At 40.1% G+C, this 26,887-nt stretch overlaps 3 protein-coding genes across 3 annotated transcripts; 1 reads left to right on the top strand and 2 right to left on the bottom strand.

The window, feature by feature from the left end:
• Positions 1-2,025: 2,025 nt before the first annotated feature.
• Positions 2,026-6,651, top strand: LOC139725849 (carbohydrate sulfotransferase 11-like). Its single transcript, XM_071636928.1, has 3 exons — positions 2,026-2,128; positions 3,738-3,952; positions 5,764-6,651. The coding sequence occupies exons 1-3, from the start codon at positions 2,026-2,028 to the stop codon at positions 6,649-6,651; spliced, it is 1,206 nt and encodes a 401-aa protein (XP_071493029.1).
• Positions 6,652-11,915: 5,264 nt separating this feature from the next.
• Positions 11,916-17,622, bottom strand: LOC139725848 (UDP-glucuronosyltransferase 2A3-like). Its single transcript, XM_071636927.1, has 4 exons — positions 16,765-17,622; positions 14,608-14,833; positions 12,883-13,102; positions 11,916-12,290 (listed from the first exon to the last, which is right to left on the bottom strand). Exons 1-4 carry the CDS (start codon positions 17,620-17,622, stop codon positions 12,008-12,010), a joined length of 1,587 nt encoding a protein of 528 aa, XP_071493028.1. The 3' UTR covers positions 11,916-12,007.
• A 3,484-nt stretch (positions 17,623-21,106) lies between these two features.
• Positions 21,107-26,634, bottom strand: LOC139725847 (UDP-glucuronosyltransferase 2A3-like). The gene is made up of 4 exons (XM_071636926.1): positions 25,762-26,634; positions 24,071-24,296; positions 22,956-23,175; positions 21,107-21,389 (listed from the first exon to the last, which is right to left on the bottom strand). Exons 1-4 carry the CDS (start codon positions 26,632-26,634, stop codon positions 21,107-21,109), a joined length of 1,602 nt encoding a protein of 533 aa, XP_071493027.1.
• Positions 26,635-26,887: the final 253 nt, after the last annotated feature.

Raw genomic sequence — 26,887 nt, 5'->3', positions numbered from 1 at the left:
CGATTCACCCATGATTGCATGCAAGTATTAGAGTTGCTATCTAATGTCTAACCATCGGAAACCTTGATATCATCAGCGTTATTACAGCCAGAAAGCCCCCTTTTTGATTGCCTGATCGATTGCCTTTAGCGATCATCTTTTCTGAGCTAGCACGTCATGAAGCGGCAAGTTCCGTATTGAAACCCTCCTTCTTCGGGGTATTGTTAGCGACGAGGCTCTTACGTAACCTCATTGTCCGTAACAATAGCTCGTCCATTCGGCTTTTGGTCGGTGCAAGAAACTGCCCATACTGGCCACTGAATGCCCACGAACAATAACGCTGAGACGTGGAAGCGAGCGGGGTGCGGACTTCGCTCCATTAGATTCCAGTGGTTTCTTATTCAGAACCCCTTTTTTGCGGAAAAGAAAAGCTAACACGTCTCGAGATAAGAAAAGGAGACATCTGAAGGATCTACACGGCTTTTAATTTGCAGTGGGTGAAGTGTGCTCACGACTTGTTTCTGTAGGAATACAGCAGATTCCCTTCAAAGTCTTCGTCTAGACTCTTGAAATGTCCCAAGTGCCTAGATTTCGAACTTTGTAACGAGGAAAGAGAGTGAGACGTGGGGAACTGGCATGTCAGTGACGATCTCGACAACTAGAAGCAGACTGTCTTCGAGGGCACTGACTTCTTAAGGCAAGATTAAATGCTTTGACATCGTCACAGGAATTACACCGTCCACTTGGTTTTTTTCTTGGCTTTTGCACCGAGGAAACTGGAAAGAATGAATTAGTTCTAGTTGACAAGGTAAGACTCGTTCGCAGTTCATCTTTTCTGATCCGATCTTTACTTAGGATGTATTAAAAGATGTTCAAACACTCCATTCTTAATCTCCCAATATAATCGTTGACCTGTGTTGTTCTATAAGATAGCATTACACATGTAAGATACTTGATATCAGCATAACAAACATCTTATGTGTGGATGCAGTACAAAGTCTATGGAGCGTGAAATCAAAGTCCTTCTAACGGACTTTTAAGGCGCCGCCGTTCATACGAAATTTTAGAGTCCTAGATCAATATGAAACATTACAAACGAATAGGAATCATTATTTTGTGTGAATTTATTGATATAATGCTTACACACTATGAATGGATATATAGGCCTACACACACGTAGATCATACAACATGTATTACACGTACTCACACTTATACATAAACATACAAATACACACATTAGACACATACCAGGGAGGTGTCGCCTCAATGCACGTACATATCACATACAGTACACATACATTCATCTGTACTTGCGTATGAAAACGCACGCACACACAAATGTATATAAAAAGAGGGATTTCTTAAAGACTATAGTGCATCTCTTAATACCACCATTCTCTCAATTCTTTTTAAGTGTGACCTTACTTCTTATTTACGTACTTGCTAACGTGAGTTAAGTATAGCACAATGCTTTGCTGAGCTTTTGAGATGAATGAATCGGGAACGAATATGAAGGAAAGGAAAAACAAAAGCGCATTGCGCATGCATCCTAATCTATTTTGACGTCGCGGTTAAACGTTAATCTACATGCAGGACCTATCGCCCAATGCATAGATTTATGAATTATTGACAATATTACAGAATGTGATACTGTTTGATAAAGGAATAAGCAAATGTGTATGATAGTCATGAGATGACAAGCCTGATGTCGAGCCTGATGTCATATACCTTCAAGTGAATTCCTGTCCTTTATCATTAATCAATATGCGGTGTGCACCTTAATTGCAATTTAGTGATTACAAAGCACATTTGTCGTGTGATAAAAATGACGATTATCATTGCATGTGCTAAGCAATAGATAAACAGAAGTTAGTCATAAGCCCTTCATTTATTTCGTCAGTAAATTATTGTGAGCGTTAGAAGGCTAAACAGAACTGCATCCCTAATATTTTCATCCGACAGATCTTGAATCGGCAAGTGTGAGTATTGTAACAAGAATCTCCGTGGATGCTTTCCCTACCGTCACCAAGGCAACGCCTAGAGGATGTTCCGCGGTCGGTTCGTTCGGAGATGGGGACTTCTGGTGCTGGTCATGTGCTGTGTAGTCTACACAGCTGTCTACATGACGACCTTTTACACCTATGACGGTATGTAAAAAATATGTTACTCTGTTACCAGCTGGTTAAAATTACCAACATCATCATCATCATCAGTGTACGAGGGGAGATAGATCCAGTGATCCTCGGTCTGTTCTTAAAGTTATGGGTTACTCACTTTTACGCATAACAATGTTTGGACGTTTTGATCAGGGAAGGTTAAAGCGGCCAGACTACCAGTGATCATCCAACCTTACTTTAAACATGATTATCAATGGAGATACAATCACATTTTCTAAACGATTTGGAACTACAGAACTCCTCCTACCATGTCCACTGCCCTAAGATCCTCCATAACCCATCTATATCGACATCTAGAAAGAAAAAAGTAACGTAACGTTCGACCAGATTATTATAGCGTTGTGGTATAGGCAACTACTCTTTCACAGATTTAGAGGAAGAGCAGACTTTCTTGTACCCCCACCCCCTGTTAAAGACACTCGGTCGTGGCGAGTGGTTTGTGCGGCACGGAGACGAACACAACACGCTGCCTCCCCCATTCTGTATCAAATGTAGTGACCCCCGAATGAGAATAGCGCTGGCTCAATGGGTCAGCGAAAATACGGTAGGCTACAAGAGAGCTCCCTGTGCTTATCTCCTAACCCAAAATGGCTGTCCCGAGAGCTTCCGAATGGACGCACACTCTCAGTGCGCATGCGCATGAAGAGAGGCCAAAAGAGCCACACGTCTTCTGGCCTCTCTCCTCCAATCACCGCAGCTCGCGGTGACAATATTTGTGTATGACGCGTACACACACACGCACACACACACACACACACACACACACGCCGCAGCGTCTTCTGGCCTCTCTCCTCCAATCACCGCAGCTCGCGGTGACAATATTTGTGTATGATGCGTACACACACACGCACACACACACACACACACACACGCCGCAGCGTCTTCTGGCCTCTCTCCTCCAATCACCGCAGCTCGCGGTGACAATGTTTGTGTATGATGCGTACACACACACGCACACACATACACTAAAACTTGTCTCAGTGGTAGCATTACACAAACTTCGGTCGTTCGGAGTTTACGTACCATTAGGGATGGCGATCGGCTGCCTTTAAGTTTACCATACTTACTCTACGCTAGCATTGTTATAAGTAGCTTACGCACAGATGCACACATGCACACACATTTTGGTAAATGATGGTGTATGAGTGGAGCCAGCATGTATCCGTGCTTAAGCTGATAAGGGTAAGATGGTGTTTAGTGGTATGGTATAGATAAGTGGAAAAGTCTTTCCAGAGTGAGCCGTCATACATTTCAGCATTCTCAGACCACATATGGATACGTATTACGCCATGCTTTTCTCTACCTATCGTTTCCAGCTTGTACACTTGGAGTTCATTGGCCGAATGAGATCAGTTGCACTGTTAGTGTTAAGAATGAAAAAGAGAAGGCTCAAGATTGGTCTGTATCAAAACCAAATCATGATGCATGGCTGCATCTAAATATGAACAAGTAATTATGCCGTTATGCCTACCCAACTGTATACATCAGTGGCATAAAAAACCTATAGGTTTTTTTATGCCACTGAGACATGGTTCCGACACGCCTTTTTATCCTCTCCTTTTGTTTCATTGCGGAACAGTTGGTGTTAACCTCGACAAGCCCCGTCGAAACAACCCACCTCCGTTTCCATGGGAACTACCGGATCCCGTCAAAAACCCCGGACCAGTGAAAGGAGATGACAATGACCGCCATTTTGTTGCGAATCGGAACATCCGGGAACACGAATCGCAGCAAAAACTGTCGGAACACAGTAGTATGTCCAACAAGACAGAAAATGGCCCAAGAATCCAAGAGGTTGGTACAGCTATTATTCCATGTTATCGTTGTGTTAAAAAAGGACCCTACTACAAGATAAATTGCTCCAGATAGTACTTACATCAGGTCAGACCATAATAAACCCTATGCAAATCAAATGTCACTATCAAATATAGACCTATATTGTTATGAAATATGATGTCTCCACGAGGGCGCTTAAATTAAATGTCTCCAACAGGGAGCTCATTATAGCTGTCTCCACAAGGGAGCTCAAAATTAATATCTCGTCAGCATGGATACTGTCTCATAGGAGTATTTACTTATTATAAGCTCCTTCTTGAAAGTATGATTATTTTTGTAATTATCAAATATTATTATAATGATAGATGAATAAAAGTTCCTTTATTATTCTGTGCATACCACTGGCAGGCCAGTTTTACATACTATCTACAGGTGTCTCATAAGATTTACCCTGAAAATGCTGATAGTGCCTATTCCTTATTGTTTGCCATCCTCGTCAAAACAGAAGCATAATATCAATAGAGATAATAAGATGACATAATATTCATTTTTACAGTTAATGATTATAATAATAACGATATTACCGAAATTATGATATCAACGTCATAATTATGACATGACGATGATAAGGATTATCATAATTATGATATCAACACTGCAATTACTACTAAAAAAAAAAGGAAAACAGTTAGCTTACAGGTCTGTTGCCTCCTGCCTCAAAAACCACCCGGGGTAATACTACTTCTACTTCTGCCAAAACATGTTTATACCCCGCAAAAGACAGTAAAGCTGATGACGCTATCTCAAAAACGGTACTTCTAATCGTGTATCATGTCAGTGATGACTTTATGACTGGCTGATGCACTTGATAAAGATTCCGATTCTGCATTCATAGCAAGCCAGCAAAGCTGAGCCAAGGAATCATGGCGGCAATGTGAGAAGATAATATTTTTCTGAATGGCATGACTTGATCTCCTATGCAACATCCCACTTCCCTCGAGTGTGTTCTGGCTGCCAGCATCCATTATGTATCATGTATTGCATTAAAAGGTGAACGGTGTAGATTGCATGGCTCTACCTTGGCAAAACAGGAATTTACGAGGTCGAGTCTAATAAGCTCGATAGATTCTTTTCTTTCCATAGATTCAACTCCTAATCTCACGCTTTTTATGGGTCAAGGAGCCATGAATGTGTAGCAATAGGATAACGTCATAGGATTATGAACAAAGGCTTCCTAGGCAGTAGTGGACATGATGGAGTTGGCTTTGTCATTTACCAGCGAGGTGAGCACCTCCCTGCATTTACACACCAAGTTCGTCTTGTATAGGCGAAGTAACGGCACCCTATATTATGCTTCATTTAAGCTCTTTTGGTACCTATCGCTGATCGGGGAAAAATGTGTAAAAATTTTCTTGCGAAAGTGAGTTGTAAATTGATGAGTGCTCTCGATATCCGCGAAGATAACGTCTAAAGAGCCTCAAATGTAGCGTGGGAAGGTTGGCCCGGCTCGAATGTATTTGAAAATTCCCTTAACGAATTGTGCACAATTTTATTACTTAATGTCTATGAAGTACACAGAGAGTTGAATAATCTCTACTGGTAAAGACGGTGCCGTTCGAGGAGCGCCATGCTTTCCTTCCCATAGACGCTGACTGGCGCTACTCGTAGTTTTCGAATGTACCCCAGTTGGCACCAAATGACGATTGAGTCACTCAGGTCTCCCCGCGCTACAAGGTCTCTAAATACCGCAACTTGTCCATATGTCATGTAACTTGCATTTAATGGAATACTGGTCCTGATATTATGAATGTGTCTCCTCTTTTCACCAGCCGAGGGCCAACGAGACGAAACTGGACGAGAGGTTCGACAACGACGACGATTTCATGGCTGCGCGTCGAAAGGTCAACCACCTGCGTCGCGAGCTGGTTCGGCAGAAATGCGACAGCATCCCTGACCTGTCCCGGGGTCCGATCACAGACAACACGTACAGACACATCTACGTCAACGACCAGCACAAGCTCCTCTACTGCTTCGTGCCCAAGGTCGCCTGCAGCAATTGGAAGCGGGTGATGATGGTGCTTAGCGGAAATACGAAGAAGATCAGCGAGATGTCCTCCAACGAAGTCCACTTCACCAATGGCATGAAGCGCCTTGCGGGCTTTTCGCAGACGGAGCGGAAACACAAACTTGCCACCTACAAGAAGTTCGCGTACGCGCGAAATCCGTTCGTGCGCGTTCTCTCCGCGTTCAATAACAAATATGGCGACGTCATACAGTACCGTAAGGAGACGTACTTCCAGGGCTTTGCCAAGACTATTATGAAGAAGTTTCGACCGCACGCCACACAGAGGGAGCTGAAAACGGGTGAGAACATCACGTGGACGGAGTTCGTGAAGTTTTTGACGCAGCCTCAGCGGCCATTCTTCGATGACCACTGGGAGGAGATCTACAAGATCTGTGCCCCGTGCAAAATCAACTACGATTACCTGGGTCACCTGGAAACCGTATCGGAGGACGCCAGGTTCATGCTCACCGACCTGGGACTAGACTCGCTCGTACAGTTCCCGTCCCGCGGCAACAGCCATCCTACAAACAGCACGTCCGAATTTGAAAGGGCTTTCAAATCACTTCCAAAGGAAAATTTGATTAGGTTATGGAACATTTATTCGAAGGACTTCAGCTTATTCGATTACGAAAAGCCTGACTTTGTACCATAACATTGATCTCATTTTGTATGTCTACATTTTGATGACAACATCTTCCATGGACTGTTTTTATGTAGGCCTACATGTTAATTTTGCTCGCTCATTTTTATCACTGTCAAGGTGTCCAGCCGGTTTGGCCAATGGTGCGAGCAGGACCAGTTTTCATACTTTATTACCACTCTGTTGATAGATATCTTTCTACAATATCACATCGTGTGTAATGACGGCGATGATGTATTGTCATTTTATTATGAATGAGCGCAACTTTAGGCGCCATTGGTATACAACTTTAGAAATATGTATTACTAGTATAGGCCTACTAGGTAATGTATTCAGTAGGCCTGTTGCCAGCATACAATATTTACATGTATTCGTCCGCGCCCAGTGGTTTGTGCGGGATTATTATCATTATTATTATCATTATTACATTTTCGCCTGTCAGTTTAGATTTCGTGTTTGATGTAGAGAGAAATATTGGGCTGAAATACTTACGATTAAATTGCGAGGAAGATTTTTCAGCCAGTTAGGAATATTGCCGACATAGCAGATGAAATAAATTGGATTGTGTCATTTACTAACCCTGTATTGGTCTTGTCTTGCCTGTGATGAAAAATAGTTACTCTCTTGTTAGAAAATTACTTAATTATAAATACGTAGCAAACAAGGCACTATCATCTGGTAGCTCACTCTAGGTTAGAATAAGTTATGTTTTGGATATGTAATTCGTTCTCTGAGTGACTGGTTGAAAGAGCCTCACTTTGTCGTATGTAATTTCAACTATTTTAGAATTCTGGCCTGATTTCCGACTCGTAGCATACTATGTGGAATATACGTAATGTGACATCACTTTCTAGAACGACATATCCAAATAGTTTCACTATATTTCAAAAATGACGTCACGAAGCAATTATGACATCGCGAACTGTGCCTCGGTGCCTGCATAAGTACTTAGTCACTTCGAGGCTGTGCCTTCAGTGAGTGAATAGTAATATTTTGGAGTCACCTCTGCCAATAGTTTTAACCAGTATCTCTCAAGCCAAATTATATCATTTTGTATACCAACTATCGATCTTGGGAAGTTTCATACCGCCATACTATTTCGACAACACTGATTTTAAAGTTTCGTGTGACAAGTACTTTATTGCTAATTTGACATCATTTCCCGTCTGATATTTAACCATGCACCGATGTGTGCCTTGGTCACACTATAAAGATTTGAATGTTTACTATGTTGTCGTTGTTGTTGTTGTTGCTTTCGGCCAAAAAGTCGCTAATCTCTTTATGAGGACCGGTCTGGGAAAGCTGAGTCGATCAACAAACAATCTGAATATACGAAATCATTACCAAAGATACTGACGTGCATTTCCCAATTCTATAAACACTGCCGACAATGTCCATGTTCTATTCACCGAGGTGACGAAAAATGACGCGTATAGTTTGCACGAGAAATACCTCTACACTCACATACATTACCCGACAGAGATATTAATTATGCATTGAATTTGCTTACAAACACAAATTTCTGCCTCAATGACGAAAGTATTTTAGTGAAAATCTTGCAGCCATCGTTTAATTACAGGGAATCTGCAAACCATATAGTGCACTCGTTGCTTTAAAGGGGTTGAGTTTTTTTCATCGACATATACCATAAAGCAATACTTTTCCTCATCTATATTCCTTTCTCGTTACTTCTCATCAGTTTGATAAGAAGTATTATTCATCACAATGTACAAAATCAGCAGTATCATACTATCATACCAAATAGGCCTAATTAGACAGCGTTATGTTCAAGAGTTTTTTTTTAAGATGATAAATTCTCAACTTTGTAACGAAAACGTTCCTTGTTGAAAATCAAATGCGCTTCTTTACTTTTCATATTATTTGTGAGCATGTGTGCTTGCCTCTGTGTCTGCAGTATTATGCGTGTGTCTGTACAATGTATGTTTCAATTATTCTCTGTCAGTCTGTATGTATGTAATCCGTATGTAAGTCAAGTGTGTGTGAGAGAGAGCCTGTGCGTGATATAACAAGCGCAGAAAATCTAAACTAAATGTTCAAGTACATCGCAAAGTATTTTTACGGCGTCTGCAAAAATGATAAATAAATATATTGAACCCTGTCTACTCGTGATCACAGCATTATTAGTATCGTCTGTGCTTCAGTTGAATTTGGTGGAAACTAGCGAGAATCAAATATATCTGGTCTTTTTAAACAAGCATATTGTGCTCTGAAGAGGCACTCTGAAATATTTCCCTTTGTATTGAGGTAAAATAATATGAGATACTTATATAAGTTTGTCAGGGAAAGGAGGGAAACGTGTATGATCGTAAATTGATATTTCTACAATTATTGAATGTCTGACATGGTGACATGAAATGATATTATGAACATATTTGTGTGTGAAGGTTTGTTTGTGTGTGTGTGTGTGTGTGTGTGTGTATTTGTGTGTGTGACGTAGTCATGCTGATTATAGTCATTTTTAAATTGCAATGTAATTTCAGTAGTAAATGTCGTGACATAATTACTTTAAGGACCGTTTGCGCTCTGCACGTTGTTTATATACGCGTGATATAATCATAATACTTCTCTCCAATCTCTTGGAATTTCAACGTCATAATAGATAATTGTATGGACTTTGATATGAAAAGGTAAGCCTCTTGAACGGGTCTCTCAGCTGTTTGCTCAGCTCGCTCAGGTTAGGCGCGGTCAGACTGGCAAAAGATCGAGAAGTTTAAGGTCGCGAAGACTTCGCAATGTTAAACTTCTCGATCTTTTGCCAGTCCAACCGTGCCTATTGATGTACAGTATACAATAGTGAGTTGATATAGGCCCTCAAACATCCAATTCCGGTTCTTCGATATTTTTGCTAAACTGCATAGGTCCTCATATCACATATTCAGATATTGTTTTATTAAAATTATATGTATAAATGTTTTACATGAAATTTTTGTTGTTATTTTATGCACCTATGAAGTTCACCATTAACAAGCATAAAACAAACAAGCAAATAAAGACCCTATCGAAGCATTCTAGATGTAATCAACCAATCAACCATGATAATCAACTAAAACAAGTTTAACAGTGCCTAATGGTTTGCACTTTGCAGGCACCAGCTCACGATATAGCGCGAAAGGTTTCAATATAGGCAAACTCCATACATCTTCCAAATAACTCAATCCTGGAACATTTTCCACATAGCGATGAAAATTATGATCGAAAGGTTCAGAGATGTTATTCTCTGAGACCTATCTTTCCTTTGTAAGTTAAGACATAATCGAGGCAAGTGCATAGATTTCAAGTTCAAATTCATTTCCATTCGACAAAAAATTATCAAACAATTCATACAATGAAAGCACATAGATACAAATATATGAATATCAAAAGAAATACACACGCATACACAAAACAACAACAAGAACAAGAGCCGATGAGTAAATTCATGTGAAACGAGGGTCAACAGAGAAGAGCAATAAGCCTTGTAAATCGCTGACCCCTAGAAAACATAAATACTGTGTAAAATATATCGGGAGTATAGAAAAGAAACTAAGGAGGAAAAGAAAAGGATAGGGCTGAAGAACAAATCAAAAGACATAAGCGCAATCAAAATAATCATTCTGAATGAGAATATGAATTCAGGAGTAAAGATTTATAATTCCTTTTAAAACTATTCAAAGACGGTTTCATTTTCAAATCAAATGGTATTTCGGTCCATATTAATGGACCTTTACAAAAAAACTGTATTCTTAGAAATATTTGTTCTCACATGACATAAATGATAATCATTAGCACGACGGGTGTTACAAGCATAAACATTACTATTCAATAAAAATTTAGAAGAAATGTTGGAGGGCAATAAACCTTTTGAACACATATACATAAAAATTGCAAGATTATATCTATTAATATCATATACATTTAAAACCTTCAAATGAAAAAATAGAGGTGAAGTGTGAGCATTAAAAGATTTGGCTTCGTGAAGCTAATTTCAGCCTGAAGTTGCAGCCAATAAATCACAAAGGTAACATAGTTACGTGCGGGAGGGGGGGGGGGGTCCAGCTTTGTAGGCGAAAAAGCAAATGAAAAAGAAGCTATTAACAACTAGGATACATTCTCAGATCAAGCAATCCTAGAGTTTATGATTTGTAGACCTATTAGAATAAGTAAAATTCAAGATAGTATTGGATATTAGTGAGGATTTTGTATATCATATGGTTCTCCTGCTACAATTGCCCTGGTCTTCTTTTCTCCAAGGAGTTGGGGTTAGGGTTGTGATTGTGTTTTAGGTTTAGTTTGATGTGAGGATTAGGATTATTAATGAGCGCAAATAATGGGAAAATGACCAGAAATCAATGCAATCTATTAGTGAAAATTGAGCAACGAAATGGGATTTTTTTTTTTATTTGCTCAATTTTCACTAATAGATTAGGATTCCTGTTAGGGTTGTGTTTGGCTTGGCATGCAGATATGTTCATATGGGAGCAATTGTAGCAGGAACAAATGTCATGGAACAGTATCATGTATCGTCTAAAATTTGGTTATTTTGAGTTTTGTTGGGGTAATTGATGACACAAACGAATCCCTTTGATTTTGGACCGAAGCTGCAATATCACGCCATGCATCTCTTCGTCAGAAGAACTTCTATGAATCTAGTCAAGGCGAACCTTTTACGAATATATATAGTCTCTTTCAGGAATCGGGTTTTTTTTTTTTAATCATATCGAATTTATTGTGGAACCATAACATCTCTGCAATCTAACCATGTAGACGGGGAGAGAATATATATATATATATATATATATATATATATATATATACACACACACACATTATAATGTACATTGCATGATACTCTGATACAAGAAACCCTGGTTTTGCCGACGTTTGGAGATTTAACGCTTATTCCCGGATATGATATACATGCATATGCCACAAATTGTATCTTTACTCGATAAACAATATACCTTCCTGTTAATGTCAAACTGCATCCATTTCCATTTCATTTCCATTTCATTTCATTTCAGTTCAGTTCAGTTCATTTCAGTTCAGTTCATTTCAGTTCATTTCATTTCATTTCATTTCAGTTCAGTTCAGTTCAGTTCATTTCATTTCATTTCCATTTCATTTCAGTTCATTTCATTTCATTTCATTTCATTTTATTTCCATTTCATTTCCATTTCATTTCAGTTCAGTTCAGTTCATTTCTATTTCAGTTCATTTCAGTTCATTTCCATTTCATTTCAGTTCATTTCATTTCATTTCATTTCATTTTACTTCCGACTAAAGTATACAACATGACATTTGCATATAAACAATGTGAAGTACAATGTGAGTTTTGCATATTCAAACTTATGCACATACTGCAAGGTTATTAATCACTCTCGGCCTTTTCCCTGGCTACCAAACGTTTGCAACATCTCAGCGTAAATTTGCACGTGTACACTAGGGCGACCAGGGCGATCACGACCACAGAGAGAAGAAACGCGACGACGTCGAGCATCAGGTACTGCACGGTGGTGAGGTCATGTATCGGTGGTCGCATGTACTCGCCCCCGTGGTCGATGAGGTGTTCAATCCAAAAGACGGCACTGTCAACCGGCTTCATAGGACTGCTGTGAAAAGTCGCCGACACCCGCCGAGCTGTCTCCTTATATCTACGCAGAATAAAAATATAAAAGAGAAAGAAACATAATCGTGTAAAGGGAAAGGGCGCCCCCAACATACAAAAAAAAATCGCGAGGTGCGCATGGCATGTGTCTGTGCATGTGTGTGTGGGTGTGTGCGTGCGTGTGTGTGTCTTGAAAAGGGGTTTCAGGTTTTAAGCGTTATTTTTTTAATGATGATCTTTTCAGAAAATGGTTTTGAAATGGCCGAGATATCCAAAAAAAAAATAGCAATTCTAATAAAAGATGGGACCCACCTTTTATTAAGATCTGTGTTTTTGGGTATCTCAGTAATTTTAAAACTGATTTTCATCAAATACAATTTGACTTCCCCTTAGAATTGTATCTTCTTTAACATTTTCATAAAGCGTTTTCCAAGTATCTAGCAAAAAGTTAAAGGCTGAATCCTCACCTCAATCAACACTACCGTCCCTTAAAACCGTGGTTATTAGGAGATGAGTAAAGCAAACATTTTACGCTCCATCTGTAGGTATATCTATAGGTACCATCCTATTCATAAATAAATCAGACTTAACAGGAATTATATCGCCACATCATAATTGATCTTTGATTGCCGCCTTACCTTTGGTCATTGATGACGGCGGACAACGCGGCGACGATATTTTCGCTCGTGAGCGACTTGATGTCGAGCGACTGACCGATTCCTCGACTCTTCACTCTGGCAGCGACGTCGAATTGGTCGCCGAACAGTGGAACGACGATCAGCGGCACGGCGTGGTAGACGGCTTCGTAGAGACCGTTATTACCCCCTTGGTACACGAATGCCCTGGTTTTGTTGTGGCCTTTGACAAACAAAGCCAGAGGAGGGTTTGTTGTTGTTTTTTCTGCTTCATGAAAGAAAATCTTTCGCGTATGTTGTAGCTCGTATTCTCCAAGTGTCATCTATCTATAACATCTCACAAAATGCGATATACCGAAAATCCTGGACACGGAGTTTACAGAATGATCGATTATGCTGTAGATACACGTGTGTATCATGTGGTGTCAGACTGAGAAAAAAAAAATTAGTAGAAGTCATTCAATCTTACCGCTGAATACACGGCAACACAAAACAAACCCAACCTATATAATCCCCTGTCCCCAAAATGATAAATGAATTTATAGGTAAACCAATAACTGGGCAGAAGACTGAATAGATAAACAAATTTAAAAAAAGAATAATTGTGACCCTGCACCACAAAACAAACAAAAAGTCGCTAGACAGGGATATTTAGTTAAGAGCATATTGTGAAAGAGCAGACTTCAAGCTTTAAAATTATGTATAACTCAAATCAAATGGACTCTCCTAACCTATCTAAATATTGGAAAGAAAGCACACACTCCAGAAAAGTGAGAACTGAGAAAAGAGGCTCTGAAGCACAGGGTCTATTCAAGCGTTTAATCTTCACCAAGACGTGCTACCTGTGCAATGAATGATACAGAAAAACAGGTTGAAAACCACCAGTTTAACCACAATGAAGGGATTATCAGATTAAGCTGAAATTGGGCATGTCCACATTCTGTCCATAATAAATGCTAACTTTCAAAGCAGTAGTATTATCCTTTATAAAGTTATCAGAGTTGAAAGTGAAGAGTATGTACAGGGTTTTTCAAAGAAATGAAAGGGGGACTCTAAAGACACACCTAATCACACTATTCATTTTTACAAAAGTGTTCAAGATTAACTGCTAAAAACACACTTTCCTGTTCATTTTATGATCCCAAACTTAAGCATAATGTAGAAGAAGACTTGCTCTTTCAGAAAATAATATAAAAGTCAAGATTGACCAAATTGATCCTTTTCACCTATTTTTAGTCCTCACATCAAATCAGTGCGTGCGACTTTTTGTTTGTTTTGTGGTGCACGGTCACTATTAGTCTATTATCAAAATAGATATGACTGAAAATAGATGAATAACTGAATAAATATATGAATGAATAAGTAGAATCACCAAATTGATTATAAAAACGTGATTGATAGTATGATTGATTTCTCATTCATTCATTCATTCATTCATTCATTTTCCTTATCCAACCAAAACGTGTAACATTACTCATTTCAACGAAAGAAGTGCATATATTAATATTACATTGTACAATTAACTTAATCAATATAAGTTTGAAATTAACAAGGAAGGTAAAAAAAAAACCTTAGTACATAAAGATGCTTGGGAACTAGAAGAAGATATGCTTGTAAGGTGCATGTCCACCTCCCCCCCCCCCCGAAAAAAAAGCAATAAAGCACTTACATAATTGATTTGCTATTTATACACATGAAAAAAAAAATCATGTTTGCAAATCGCGTTACCTAGTAAATCGTTTTGCGGCAGCCAGCTCATGATCTTGATGTTCGGTCTGCCCTCGAGCACGGCGGGGGGAGTTCCCCGGAGCTGCCAGACAACCTTCTGTGGCAGCTTGGAGAAGGAGTCAGCGAACATGCCTATGAGTCTCTCCTCCAAGAAAGAGACATAAGTACCGAGCGAGAAGACAATGATGCCAGCATCCCCAGAGCTCTGTACGAACTCCTCAAGGTCCTGGAGGTAGAATCAGAGAGAGGGAGTGGTGGGGATGGGGTGGGGGCGTGGGAGAGGAAGAAGATAGAAAGGGTGGGGTGGAGAGGGTGGAGAGCCCCAGAACATAGCGTCAATCCAGAACTTTTTCCTTTCGATGTTCGTTTGGTTTGCCGGAATTTTATGTACGAAATGCGATTGATGTTTGTATTACCCAGGTATTGTTTGGAAATGAAAATAAAACTTGAATGAATGAATGAATGAATGAATGAATGAATGAATGATAGAATGAATGAATGAATGAATGAATGAATGAATGAATGAATGAATGAATTAATTAATTAATTAATTAATCCATTAATTAATCAATTAGTTAATCCATTAATTAATTAAGTAAGTAAGTAAGTAAGTAAGTAAGTAATATTAATTAACTAATGAAACCGCAGGCCGGATAGGTCCACCTCTGTCTGCGCTTTTGTCTTTGCATGTGTGTATGTATGAACATGACGTGTGCATGGAACTACATGTAGCTGTGTGTGCGTGTTTTGATGTTGTTAATGGGGTTTTTTTCTGGGGCAACTATTTTATGGGGTTTCGGAGGTTGTCATTGACCTTGTCTCAAGGATAGCCCTAGCGGCTTGAGACCGCCTTTTTTTTTTGGGGGGGGGAGGTCGATTTTAGCGTTGACGCAGTCTGAATGTAATATGATAAACAACGTTTACTGCAAATCGACAGATCAATTCAAGGACAATCACTTACGTTCAATGACAATTTCGTGTAAGAGGAAGAAATACAAATATGACTGGAGAGAGAGGGGGATGAGTACTCAAGGGTGCTGTCTGTAATTCCGAAGGTTCGTTATTCCGAAGGTTCGTTAATCCGAAGCACACAAATTCCCTATACCTAGATGTTCGTTAATCCGAAAATGAAAAAGGGTTCGTTAATCCGATCATTTGTGGCGTTATTCCGAAGGTTCGTTATTCCGAAGGCTCGTTTATCCGAAAATGAAATTGGGTTCGTTATTCCGAAGGTTCGTTAATCCGAAAATGAAATAGGGTTCGTTATACCGAAGGTTCGTTGGTCCGAAATGAAATGGGGTCCGTAACGAACCTCGGAATAACGAACTTTGTTTCATTTTCGGATTAACGAACCCTCGGAATAACGAACCTTATTTAATTTTCGTATTAATGAATCTTCGGAATAACAAACCTTATCACATTTTCGGATGAACGAACCTTCGGAATAACGAACTGTAACCGTACTCAATGAAGGAAGGAAGGTTGCCAAGCAGAGGAAAGCCAGTGTGTACTTCATACCAGGGAGGTGGTAGAGAATCCACCTCCTTGTTCATACTTTCCAAGCTGTATTAGAAATTGGTCAGGAATTTGGTCCCAGGGTTCACTTCCTACATAACACCCTATAGGCCTCCGACTGAGAATATAGAATCATTACAAAGGGAATAGCAAATACATTGATCTCTTTATGGAATTCATGTAGAGGTTAGCGGTGTGACTCGTGGCTAACAGTGTATTTCTCTTTCCAATGTAAGAGTTCCATGAGTGTACTTGATGAGGATGGACTACTGAGTGAGATGAGAATTGAGACGTTTAGGTTGGCACGTCTAAGTAAAGACTGATCAACTGTTTGTTTGTTTGTTTGTTTGTTTGTTTGTGAACAACACAGCCATAATCATTTTATAGTTATCATCATTTTCATCGATATCATGGATTGTACCCAGAGCCTTATATTGAATTCTAAGAGAGATTTTTTCCTGCATTCTAATACACTTATCCATTACCACTACAGTTTTATCGTAATACTCATTATGAACATTATAATCATCATCTCTGTTGTCATCATCAATTATTTCAGCACGATTACTTTTAGAAGAAGGAGAAGAAGATTCGACAAACAATTAACATATAATTTGTTTTGGCACACTCATTCTAACCCACCTCATCAAGACGCTTAGCCGGCTCAGTGGTGAGACCACCAACCGCCTTTACGTGAGGCTGCAAGGGAACCGGGAACTCCACCGCGAAGTCGACGTTGGCCAGAACCAGTTGCGACCTCTGGTAGAGATCGCTGGTCTGCAGATGCGGACAGATGCCGTGATCGTGCTGGATGCCCATGAAGGCGTTCGCCATGGAAAAGGTTGCCATGCCAGCGAGGTACATGAGGAAGTTGCTCGTCCTCTGCATGAACGTCATGTGATTGGTGAAACCCATCCCCATCTCCGACACGTAAGCGGGGTTTGACGGGTTGCCGTACACGCGTGCGAGGTTTGGTATCCAAGCCGTCGACATCATGGTAACAAGTCTCTTGGCAGCGTACTCGCCGATTAGCACAGAACATTGCCATATAGGGTCAACGATGGCGACGTCGTAACGGACTTCCTTCAATCTGCGTAGCAGTGCCTCGTCACCGAACAACGCGCGGCAATCGTCGACGTTTTCTTCCATCAGCGCGCTCAGGTTTCGCAACACTTCTCTCATCCATGTGCCCTTAAAAGCCAAGGCGGTCATACGCACCATGCGGTAGTGCACGGCTTCCGGCGGCACGTTGTGCTTAAAAATCTCGAAGTGGATATCCTTGAACTTGGGATCTATAGCGCGACTGCTGTACGCGTTGCTTATCAGTGCAGTCACATTGTGACCTCTCTTGATGAGACCATTTCCTATATTTCCAGCCGTTAAAAAGTGACTGCCCTCTCCAAGACCGGCAAAAATCAGGATATTTGCCCCGTTTCCCAGCTGACAGCATGCGAACAAGATCAGCAAAATACGTGCAGTACAAGTAGACTCTCCGCGCATCTTGATAGTTATCAGATATAGAGAGTATACTCTATGCCTCTGTTACTGAATGGCTGGACACCAGCTATTTGCTGCAAGGACAGCACACCCACGGCAGTGTCCGTAAATATTGTTGCCTTACAATCGCCGAGAACTCTGTGATTCCTTCCTAAATCACTGCTGCAATCAAGCAAACAACCAGCCAGTTCCTTGATGGACAGTTAGTATTGCGTGCGTACGAAATGACCTTGAGTCCTTTAAAAAGTCATGACTACCACCTCCCTGTGCTCTCTAGTGAGGTACTGCTGGAGTTTTGTGAGCTCAGCGAGGTTGGGACGGCGTATGTACGTATAAGCTTTTAACTGCATGCAACTTTGAACGTCCTCCTTGGACTTTGGAACTTCGGATTTATCAAGTAAACTTTGCAATCATGGCGTTCCACGCTACGACCTTAATCATGGGATGTAGAGTCCCGATCATTACCTTACGTGATATCAAATTACAAGATCACGGCCGTATATTCTTCCTTAATCTGATTGCGCTACTTATTATCTCTTTAATGTTATCCCCTATTTTCATTGTTTGTCTTTAAATAAAACAAAAACAACAGTACACTCTTCAAATGCATCGTGGAAGAATAAATATGATAGAAATAAATTCATATTTATTATAAGTTAAAGTTAACATTTTCTCTTTTTGCCCAGCAATTGACCAAGTATTACTTTCTGGGTTATTGAGCATTTACCGCAGCAGCTGAGCAACAGAATAAACTTTCCACTCTTGTTCCATGGCTTTACTTTGCGAACGAAGATCTAAGGAAGGTCACGTCTGCAGCAGGCTCGTAAGTGACTGATGAGTCCGATAAGGGACAGGCAGGTAAGGGTGCAGTGGTTGCACGGGAAAAATAGTTGGTTGGTGTTGGGTGCTGGGTTTTTTCCTCCGTTGTCTTTTTCCATTCAGGTGGGCTCTGCGATCATCCGCAAACGTCAAAGACGGCTGTTGCTCAGCTAACAGTGAGGCGCCAAGATGTGCGATCAGAGGCGATAGCAGCCCACTGTAGGTTGCCGATGTGGCATGATGTGGCAGGTGATTAAGGGTCTCTTCAAGCAGTTCTTGTATCTAACCAATAAACGATAGTTACTCTTTTCTCAGAAATTAATTATAGATACGTAGCAAATAAGGCATTATCATCTGGTAGAGTACTCTGGGTTAGAATAAGTTATGCTTTGGATATGAAATTTATCCTCAATAGTGATTGGTTGAAAGAGCCTCACATGATAAAAATTTCAACTATTTTAGAATTCTGGCCTGATTTCCCACTCGTAGCATACTATTTGGAACATAACTTTTTAAAACGACATTTCCAAATAGTACACTACAATTGGAAATGACGTCACATCCCGAGCTTCCTTGGTGCCTGTATAAATACTAGTCACTTCGGGGCTGCGCCTTCAGTTAGTGAATAGTGATATTTTGGAGTCACCTCTGCCAATAGTTTTAACCATTATCTCTCAAGCCAAAGTATATTATTTTGTATACTAATTATCGATCTTGAGAAGTTTCATACCGTCATACCATTTCGACAAAACAGATCTTAACAGTTTAGTCACTCTTCTACGACAAGTATTTTATTGCTAATTTGACATCATTTTTCGTATGATATTCAACCACACACTTATATTTGCCTTGGTCTCACAAAAAAAAAGAATGTTCACTATGTTGTCGTCGTCGTCGTCGTTGTTGTTGTTGTTGTTGTTGTGGGTTTGCTTGTGTTTGTGTTTGTGTGTGTGTGTGTGTGACGTAGTCATGCTGATAAAAGTAATTTTTAAATTGCAACATAATTTGGTAATAACTATCATGACATTTAATTACCTTAAAGACCTGTGGCGTTCTGCACTTTGTTTAAACATTACGCGTGATATATACTCCTCTCCAATCTCTTGGAATTTTTACGTCATAATAGATCATTGTATGGACTTTGATACGAAAAAGTAATGTCTTGAACGGGTCTCTCAGCTGTTTGCGTAGCTCGATCAGAATCGGCGCGGTCAGACTGGCAAAAGATCGAGAAGTTTAAGATCTCGAAAACTTCGCCATCTTAAACTTCTCGACCTTTATACCAGTCTGACCGCGCCTATTGATAATACAGTAGTGACTTAATATAGGCCCTCTTACATCCAATTCTGGTTCTTTGAGATTTTGCTAATCTGCATAGGTCCTCACATCACATAATATGTATTCATAGATTGTTTTATCAAAATAGGTCTGAAATGTTTTCATTACAATCATTTTTGCTGTTATTCTATGTAGGGCCTACCTGTGAAATTCACCCGTAACAGACCTAAAGCAAACAAGCAAATAAAAACCCTAACAAGCCTTTCTAGATGTAATCAACCTTGGAATCAACTAAAGTAAGCGTAATTAATGGTTTACACTTTGCAGGTACAAGCTCATGATATAGCATGGAAGGTTTCATGTAATGTAATCTCGACACATCTCCTTGCACAGCTCAATGCTGAAATATTCCACAAAGCGATGAAAATTATGACCTAAAGTTTCAGAGATTTTATTCTATGAGACTTACCTTTGCTTTCTCAGTTAATTTAAGATATCAATCAAGGCAGGTGCATAGATTTGGCTTCGTGAAACTTTTTCTTCAGGTATTTGGGGGAGTTCCTACTTTGAAGGTGAAAAAGGAAGTGAAATAGAAACTATTGTCAACGAGGATAGATACTCGGATCAGACAATTCCAGAGTTTGTGATTTTTTGGCCTATCAAAACCAGTAGAATTCAAGGTAGTATTGGATATCAGGTAGTCTGTATCATGTGGTGGCACAACGAGTGTTCCTGCGACAGTTATTGTTCCGGTCTTACTTTCTCCAAGGACTTAGGGTAAGGGTTGTCATAGTGTTTTAATTCAGTTTGATGTGAGGATTAGGATTATCAATGAGCACAAACAATGGGAAACTGACCAGAAATGAATATATTATATAGTTTGTTAGTGAAACATTGAGCAAAGTAAATGGGATTTTTTCTTTGCTCAATGTTCACTGATAGATTAAGATTCTTGTTAGGGTAATGTTTGGCTTGGCGTGAAGATAACTTATGGGAACAATTGTCTCAGGAGCAAATGGCCATGACACCGTATCCTGTATCCTCTAAAACTTGGTCGTCTTGAGTTTTGTTGGGGTAAATGACACAAACGAATCCCTTTAATTTTGGAGAGATGCTGCAATCCACGTCATTTCTTCGTCAGAAAAACGTCAAAAAATCAACTCAATTGAAGGCGAACCTTTTAGGAATACATAATAGGCTCTATCAGCATTCTTTTTCATCAAATCGGATTTATTATGGAATCATAACATAGTTTATAGTCTGACGATGTAGCCAAGTACACTGATACCTGATACTTACATAGGTCACAAATGGAAGAATCGTATCTCGACTCAGTGGGCATTTATAAACCCTCGAGTTAAAGTCAAACTTATGCACAACTGCGGGAGTATTATTCACTCTTGGCCTTTTTCCTAGCTACCAAACGTTTGCAACATCTCAGCGAAAATCTGCACGTGAACACCAGGGCGACCAGAACGATCATGACTAAAGAGAGGAGAAACGCGACGACGTCGAGCATCAGATACTGCACGGTGGTGAGGTCATGTATCGGTGGTCGCATGTACTCGCCCCCGTGGTCGATGAGGTGTTCGACCCAAAATACGGCACTCTCGACCGGCTTCATGGGACTGCTGTGAAAAGTCGCCGACACCCGCCGAGCTGTCTCCTTATATCTACGCCGAATGAAAATAAAAAAGATAAAGAAACATGATCGTGTAAAGAGAAAGGGCGCCCCCAACGCGCATGGCATGTGTCTGTGTGTGTGTGTGTGTGTGTGTGTGTGTGTGTGTGTGTGTGTGTGTATGTGTGTGTGCTGAAGAAGAAGACAGAGTATGAGGAACACTAATCTTAGCTGGAAATATTTACTACCCATGACAATACGACTACGCTCGACTTTATTTCCATGATGTCCGTAATGTGCATGTGGATTTTCATATAGCCGTCAACTGTCCAACATTTTGATTTATAGTAACAGCGCCTTAAGACAGTACATCTTCATCATCTAGACAACAGGGCCCTGTTGCATACAAAGGTGCAACAAACAAAACAAAACAAAAAATTAAACTTAAGTCAGGTATCAGCCAATCAGAATTGAGTATTCCGAGACTTATGTTTGATTGTCTCACTTATGCTTGATCTCAAATTTATGCATGCAGGCCCAAATTTCTTGAGCAAAATAATACCTTTACGACGATACCTTACTTTATAGACATACATAATTTTCGAAGTTATAATGAGAAATATCCCATATCTTTTAATTTGTTTTCATTGTCTTTTGGCATCTTTTATCGCAAACATCAGATGTTTACGAAGAGTGTGATAACAAAATGAGTTGTCTCCACTTTTGCCACATTAAGATTCTTAAATTGGCAAAAATGGAGACATCTCGTTTTGCTATCACACTCTTCGTATACCATTGTATACTAGATCGTCCAAAGATGAAAAACAATTAAAGGAATGTACATGTACTACCACAGTTTGGGTTAGGAGGGGGCTTCAGGTTTCAAGCATTTTTTGATCAGGCTTTTTTTTTTAAAGATAATGACACTAAATGAGAAACCTCTTACGAAATATGGAAGAGCATATACAGTGTAATTCTAAGAGGATTCCAAAGTTAATTTGATAAAAGTTGGTTTTGAAATGGCCGAGATATCCAAAATATAGCAATCCTAATACAAGGTTTGACGTACCTTTTATTAAGATCTCTTTTTTACTGTGTTATGTATATATAAATACTCTCTAAGAAATTGAGTAAAAATATTCACTCTTGAAAGAGTGAATACAAAAAAGAGTGAATTTAGAGTGAAATTGGAGTGAATTTTGAGTGAAAATAAACATTTTCACTAAAAAATCGCTCCAATTTCACCATAAATTCACTCCTTTTTTGTATTCACTCTTTCAAGAGTGAATATTTTCACTCGATTTTTTTTTTAGAGAGTATCTTCGTTATTCAAAACTTATTTTCATCATAAAAAAATTTGAATTCCCCTCAGAAAATTATCTTCTCTAACATTCACTAAACCGGTTTCCAAGTATCTTGCAAAAGGTTACAGGCTGAATCCTTGCCTCAACCAATACTACCATCCCTTTTAACAATGGCTGTTAAGATATGAATAAGGCAAACATTATGTGCTTCATCTGCACGTACATCTGTCGATACAATTCAATTCATAAATGAATCAGACCTGCAGAAATATCGCCACATCATCATTGTCATTGACCTTTGTTTATCCCCTTACTTGTGGTCATTGATGACGGCGGACAAGGCAGAGACGATATTTTCTGTCGTGACGGACTTGATGTCGAGCGACTGACCGATTCCTCGACTCTTCACTCTGGCAGCGACGTCGAATTGGTCGCCTAACAGTGGAATGACGATAAGCGGTACAGCGTGGTAGACGGCTTCGTAGAGACCGTTGTTACCCCCTTGATACACGAACACCCTGGTCTTGTTGTGGCCTTTGAGAAAAAAAAAACACGAAGCCAAAGAGAGTTATTGTGATGTTTGTTTGTTTTTTGTTGTTTGCTTCTTATTTTGCTTCATGAAAGAAAATCCTTTGCGTATGTTTCAGCTCGTATTCTAAAAAATGTCGCCTATCAATAAATTTTTTGATAATTGAATATCTCTTCCGACAAGATGTGAAGTGCCAAAAACCATGTACCATGTTTACAGAATGGTCGATAGTATGCTGCAGACACGCATGTGTTTTGTGGTGTCTGATTAAAGGAAGCAACTAATACATGTAATAGGAGTCCTTCAACATTAGCGAAGAATACATGCACGGCAGATACAAAACAAAGCGAAACAAATGTATACCTTCCACTAATGACAGTGATAGGTAAATGAATGAATAAATCAACAAACCAATAGATAATTGAATAGATACACAAATCAATGAATAGATAAATAATGAAAATAAAAGAGCTAAAGATAGATAAATGAATGGAGTAATGAAGAAATAAATGTGAACATACAGATTAGTAAAAAAAAATGTTCTGTATTATAATGGTTGTTCCAATAATTCATTCATTCATTCATTCATTCATTCATTCATTTTCCATCTCCAACAAAAACATGCCAGCATGATTTTTTTTTTTGTTGGGGGGGGGGGGAATTAGTAGTGTATTGAAATTACAATGTACAACATAAGAAATTTATAATTATGCAATTAACAGAGAAGGTTGGAAAAAAGCATTTTGAGTACATACAAATCCTGGAGATTGGAAGGAATGCTTAAAAAAGATACTTGTACGATTCATTTCCTACCCCGCGCCCAACAAAAGAATTAAACACTTTTATAATTGACTTGCTATTCATAGACATAAAAAAGGATAATGTCTGCAATAGTCTTACCTAGTAAATCGTTTTGCGGCAGCCAGTTCATGATCTTGATGTTCGGTCTGCCCTCGAGCACGGCCGGAGGAGTTCCCCGGAGCTGCCAGACAACCTTCTGCGGCAGCTTGGAAAACGAGTCGGCGAACATGGCTATTAGTCTCTCTTCCAGGAAGGAGACATAAGTACCGAGCGAGAAGATGATGATGCCAGCATCCCCAGAGCTCTGTACGAACTCCTCAAGGTCCTGGAGGTAGAATCAGAGAGAGGGAGTGGTGGGTGTGGGGTGGGGCGGTGGAGAGGAAGGAGATAGGGAGATAGGGAGGTCGGGGTGGAGAACAGAACATAGCGTCAATCCAAAAAATTTTCTTTTCGATGTTCGTTTGGTTTGCCGAAATTCTATGTATGAAATGCTATTGATGCCTGTATTACCCAGGTATTGTTCGGAAATGAAAATAAAACTTGAATGAATGAATGAATGAATAAATTAATAAATGAATGAATGAATGAATGAATGAATGAATGAATGAATGAATTGATTATTTAATTAATTAATCAACTGATTAATTAATGAACAAATGAAACCGCAGGCCGGATAGGTCCACCCCTGTCTGCGCTTTTGTGTTTGTATGTGCGTATGTGTGAACATGACGTGTGCATGGAACTACATATAGCTGTGTGTGCGTGTTTTGATGTTGTAACTGGGTTTTTTTCTAGGGCAACTATTCTATGGGGTTTCGGAGGTTGTCATTAATCTTCTCTCAAGGATAGCCCTTCGTACTTGAAAACGCGTATTTTGGGGGGAGAAGAGGGCGTGTCGGTTTTTCTTTTTCTTTTTCTTTTTCTAGCCCTGACACAGTCTGAATGCAATATGAGGAACAATATTTGCTACTAATCAACAGCAGATCAATTCAAGGACAATCACTAACGTTCAATGACAATTTCGTGTAACAGGAAGAAATTCAAATAAGACTGGAGGGAGAGGGGGATGATTACTCAATAAAGGAAGGAAGGTTGCCAAGCAGAGGAAAGCCAGTGTGTACTTCATACCAGAGAGGTGGTAGAGAGTCCACCTCCCTGTTCATACTTTCCAAGCTGTATTAGAAATTGGTCAGGAAATCGGTCCCAAGCTTCATTTCCTTATATAATATCCTATAGGCCTCTGACAGAGAATATAGAGTTATTACAAAGGGAATAGCAAATGCATTGATCTCTTTCTAGAATTCATGTAGAGGTTAGCGGTGTGACTCATGGCGAATAGCTTATTTCTCTTTTCAACGTAAGGGTTACATGATTATACTTGATGAGGATTGAGCATTGAGTGACAGGAAAACTGAGACCTAGGTGAGGTTGCCACGTCTAAGTCAAGAATGTTAACGTAGTTATCATAATCGTATAAACTGTTTGTTTGTGAACCATACATCCATAATCATTATCATAGTTATCCCCAATTTCAGCGATATCATGGATTTTATCAGAGTCTTATATGGAATTCTAATAAAGATTTTCTTTCCTGCATTCTAATACGCTTATCCAGTACCACTAGAGTTTTATGGTAATAATCATTATGAGAATTTATGATCATCATCTCTGTTGTCACCATCAATAACATCAGCACGATTACTTTTAGAAGCAGGAGAAGAAGATTCAACAATCAATCAACAAAAGGGTACATATTATTGTTTTGTTTCGGCACACTCATTCTGACCCACCTCATCAAGACGCTTAGCCGGCTCAGTGGTGAGACCACCAACCGCCTTGACGTGAGGCTGCAAGGGAACCGGGAACTCCACGGCGAAGTCGACGTTGGCTAGAACCAGCTGCGATCTGTGGTAGAGATCGCTGGTCTGCAGATGCGGACAGATGCCGTGATCGTGCTGAATGCCCACGAAGGCGTTCGCCGTGGAAATGGTTGCCATGCCGACGAGGCACATGAGGAAGTTGCTTGTCCTCTGCATGAACGTCATGTGATTGGTGAAACCCATCCCCATCTCCGACACGTAGGCGGGGTTTGATGGGTTCCCGTTCACGCGTCCGAGGTTTGGTATCCAAGCCGTCGACATCATACTGACATGTCTCTTGGCAGCGTATTCGCCGATCAGCAGAGAACAATGCCATATAGGGTCAACGATGGCGACGTCGTACCGGACTTCCTTCAATCTGCGCAGCAGTGCTTCGTCGCTGAACAGCGCGCGGCAATCGTCGACGTTTTCTTCCATCAGAGCGCTCAGGTTTCGCAACACGTCTCTCAGCCATGTGCCCTTAAAAGCCAAGGCGGTCATACGCATCATGCGGTCGTGCACGGCTTCCGGCGGCACGTTGTGCTTAAAAATCTCGAAGTGGATGTCCTTGAACTTGGGATCTTGAGCGCGATTGCTGTACGCGTTGCTTATCAGTGCAGTCACATTGTGACCCCTCTTGATGAGACCATTCCCTATATTTCCAGCCGTTAAAAAGTGACTGCCCTCTCCAAGTCCAGCAAAAATCAGGATATTTGCCCCGTAGCCCAGCTGGCAGGATGCGAACAGGATCAGCAAAATACGTGAAGCACAAGTAGAGTCTCCGCTCATCTTGATGGCTATCATGTATAGGGTATATCTAAATCGCCTCTGTTACTGAATTGCTGAACACCATTGCTGCAAGGACAGCACACCAACGGCGATATTATTGACACACTTATATCGGATTTATAAGCGGAAACGTATAACGTACTGTTGCCTTGCAATTGCCGAGAACTCCTTGATTCCTGCTAAATTCAATGTTGCAATCAAGCAATCGACCAGTCAGTCCCAGAGTCGGTAGACAGTGAGTTTCGCGTGGATACGAAATGACCTTGAG

Source organism: Diadema antillarum, unplaced genomic scaffold, assembly GCF_040938485.1.
Source record: "Diadema antillarum isolate AM-2024a unplaced genomic scaffold, OU_Dant_1.0 seq00000063_RagTag, whole genome shotgun sequence".
NCBI classification, from domain to species: Eukaryota; Metazoa; Echinodermata; class Echinoidea; order Diadematoida; family Diadematidae; genus Diadema; species Diadema antillarum.
This window is presented reverse-complemented; position numbering and strand designations above follow the sequence as displayed.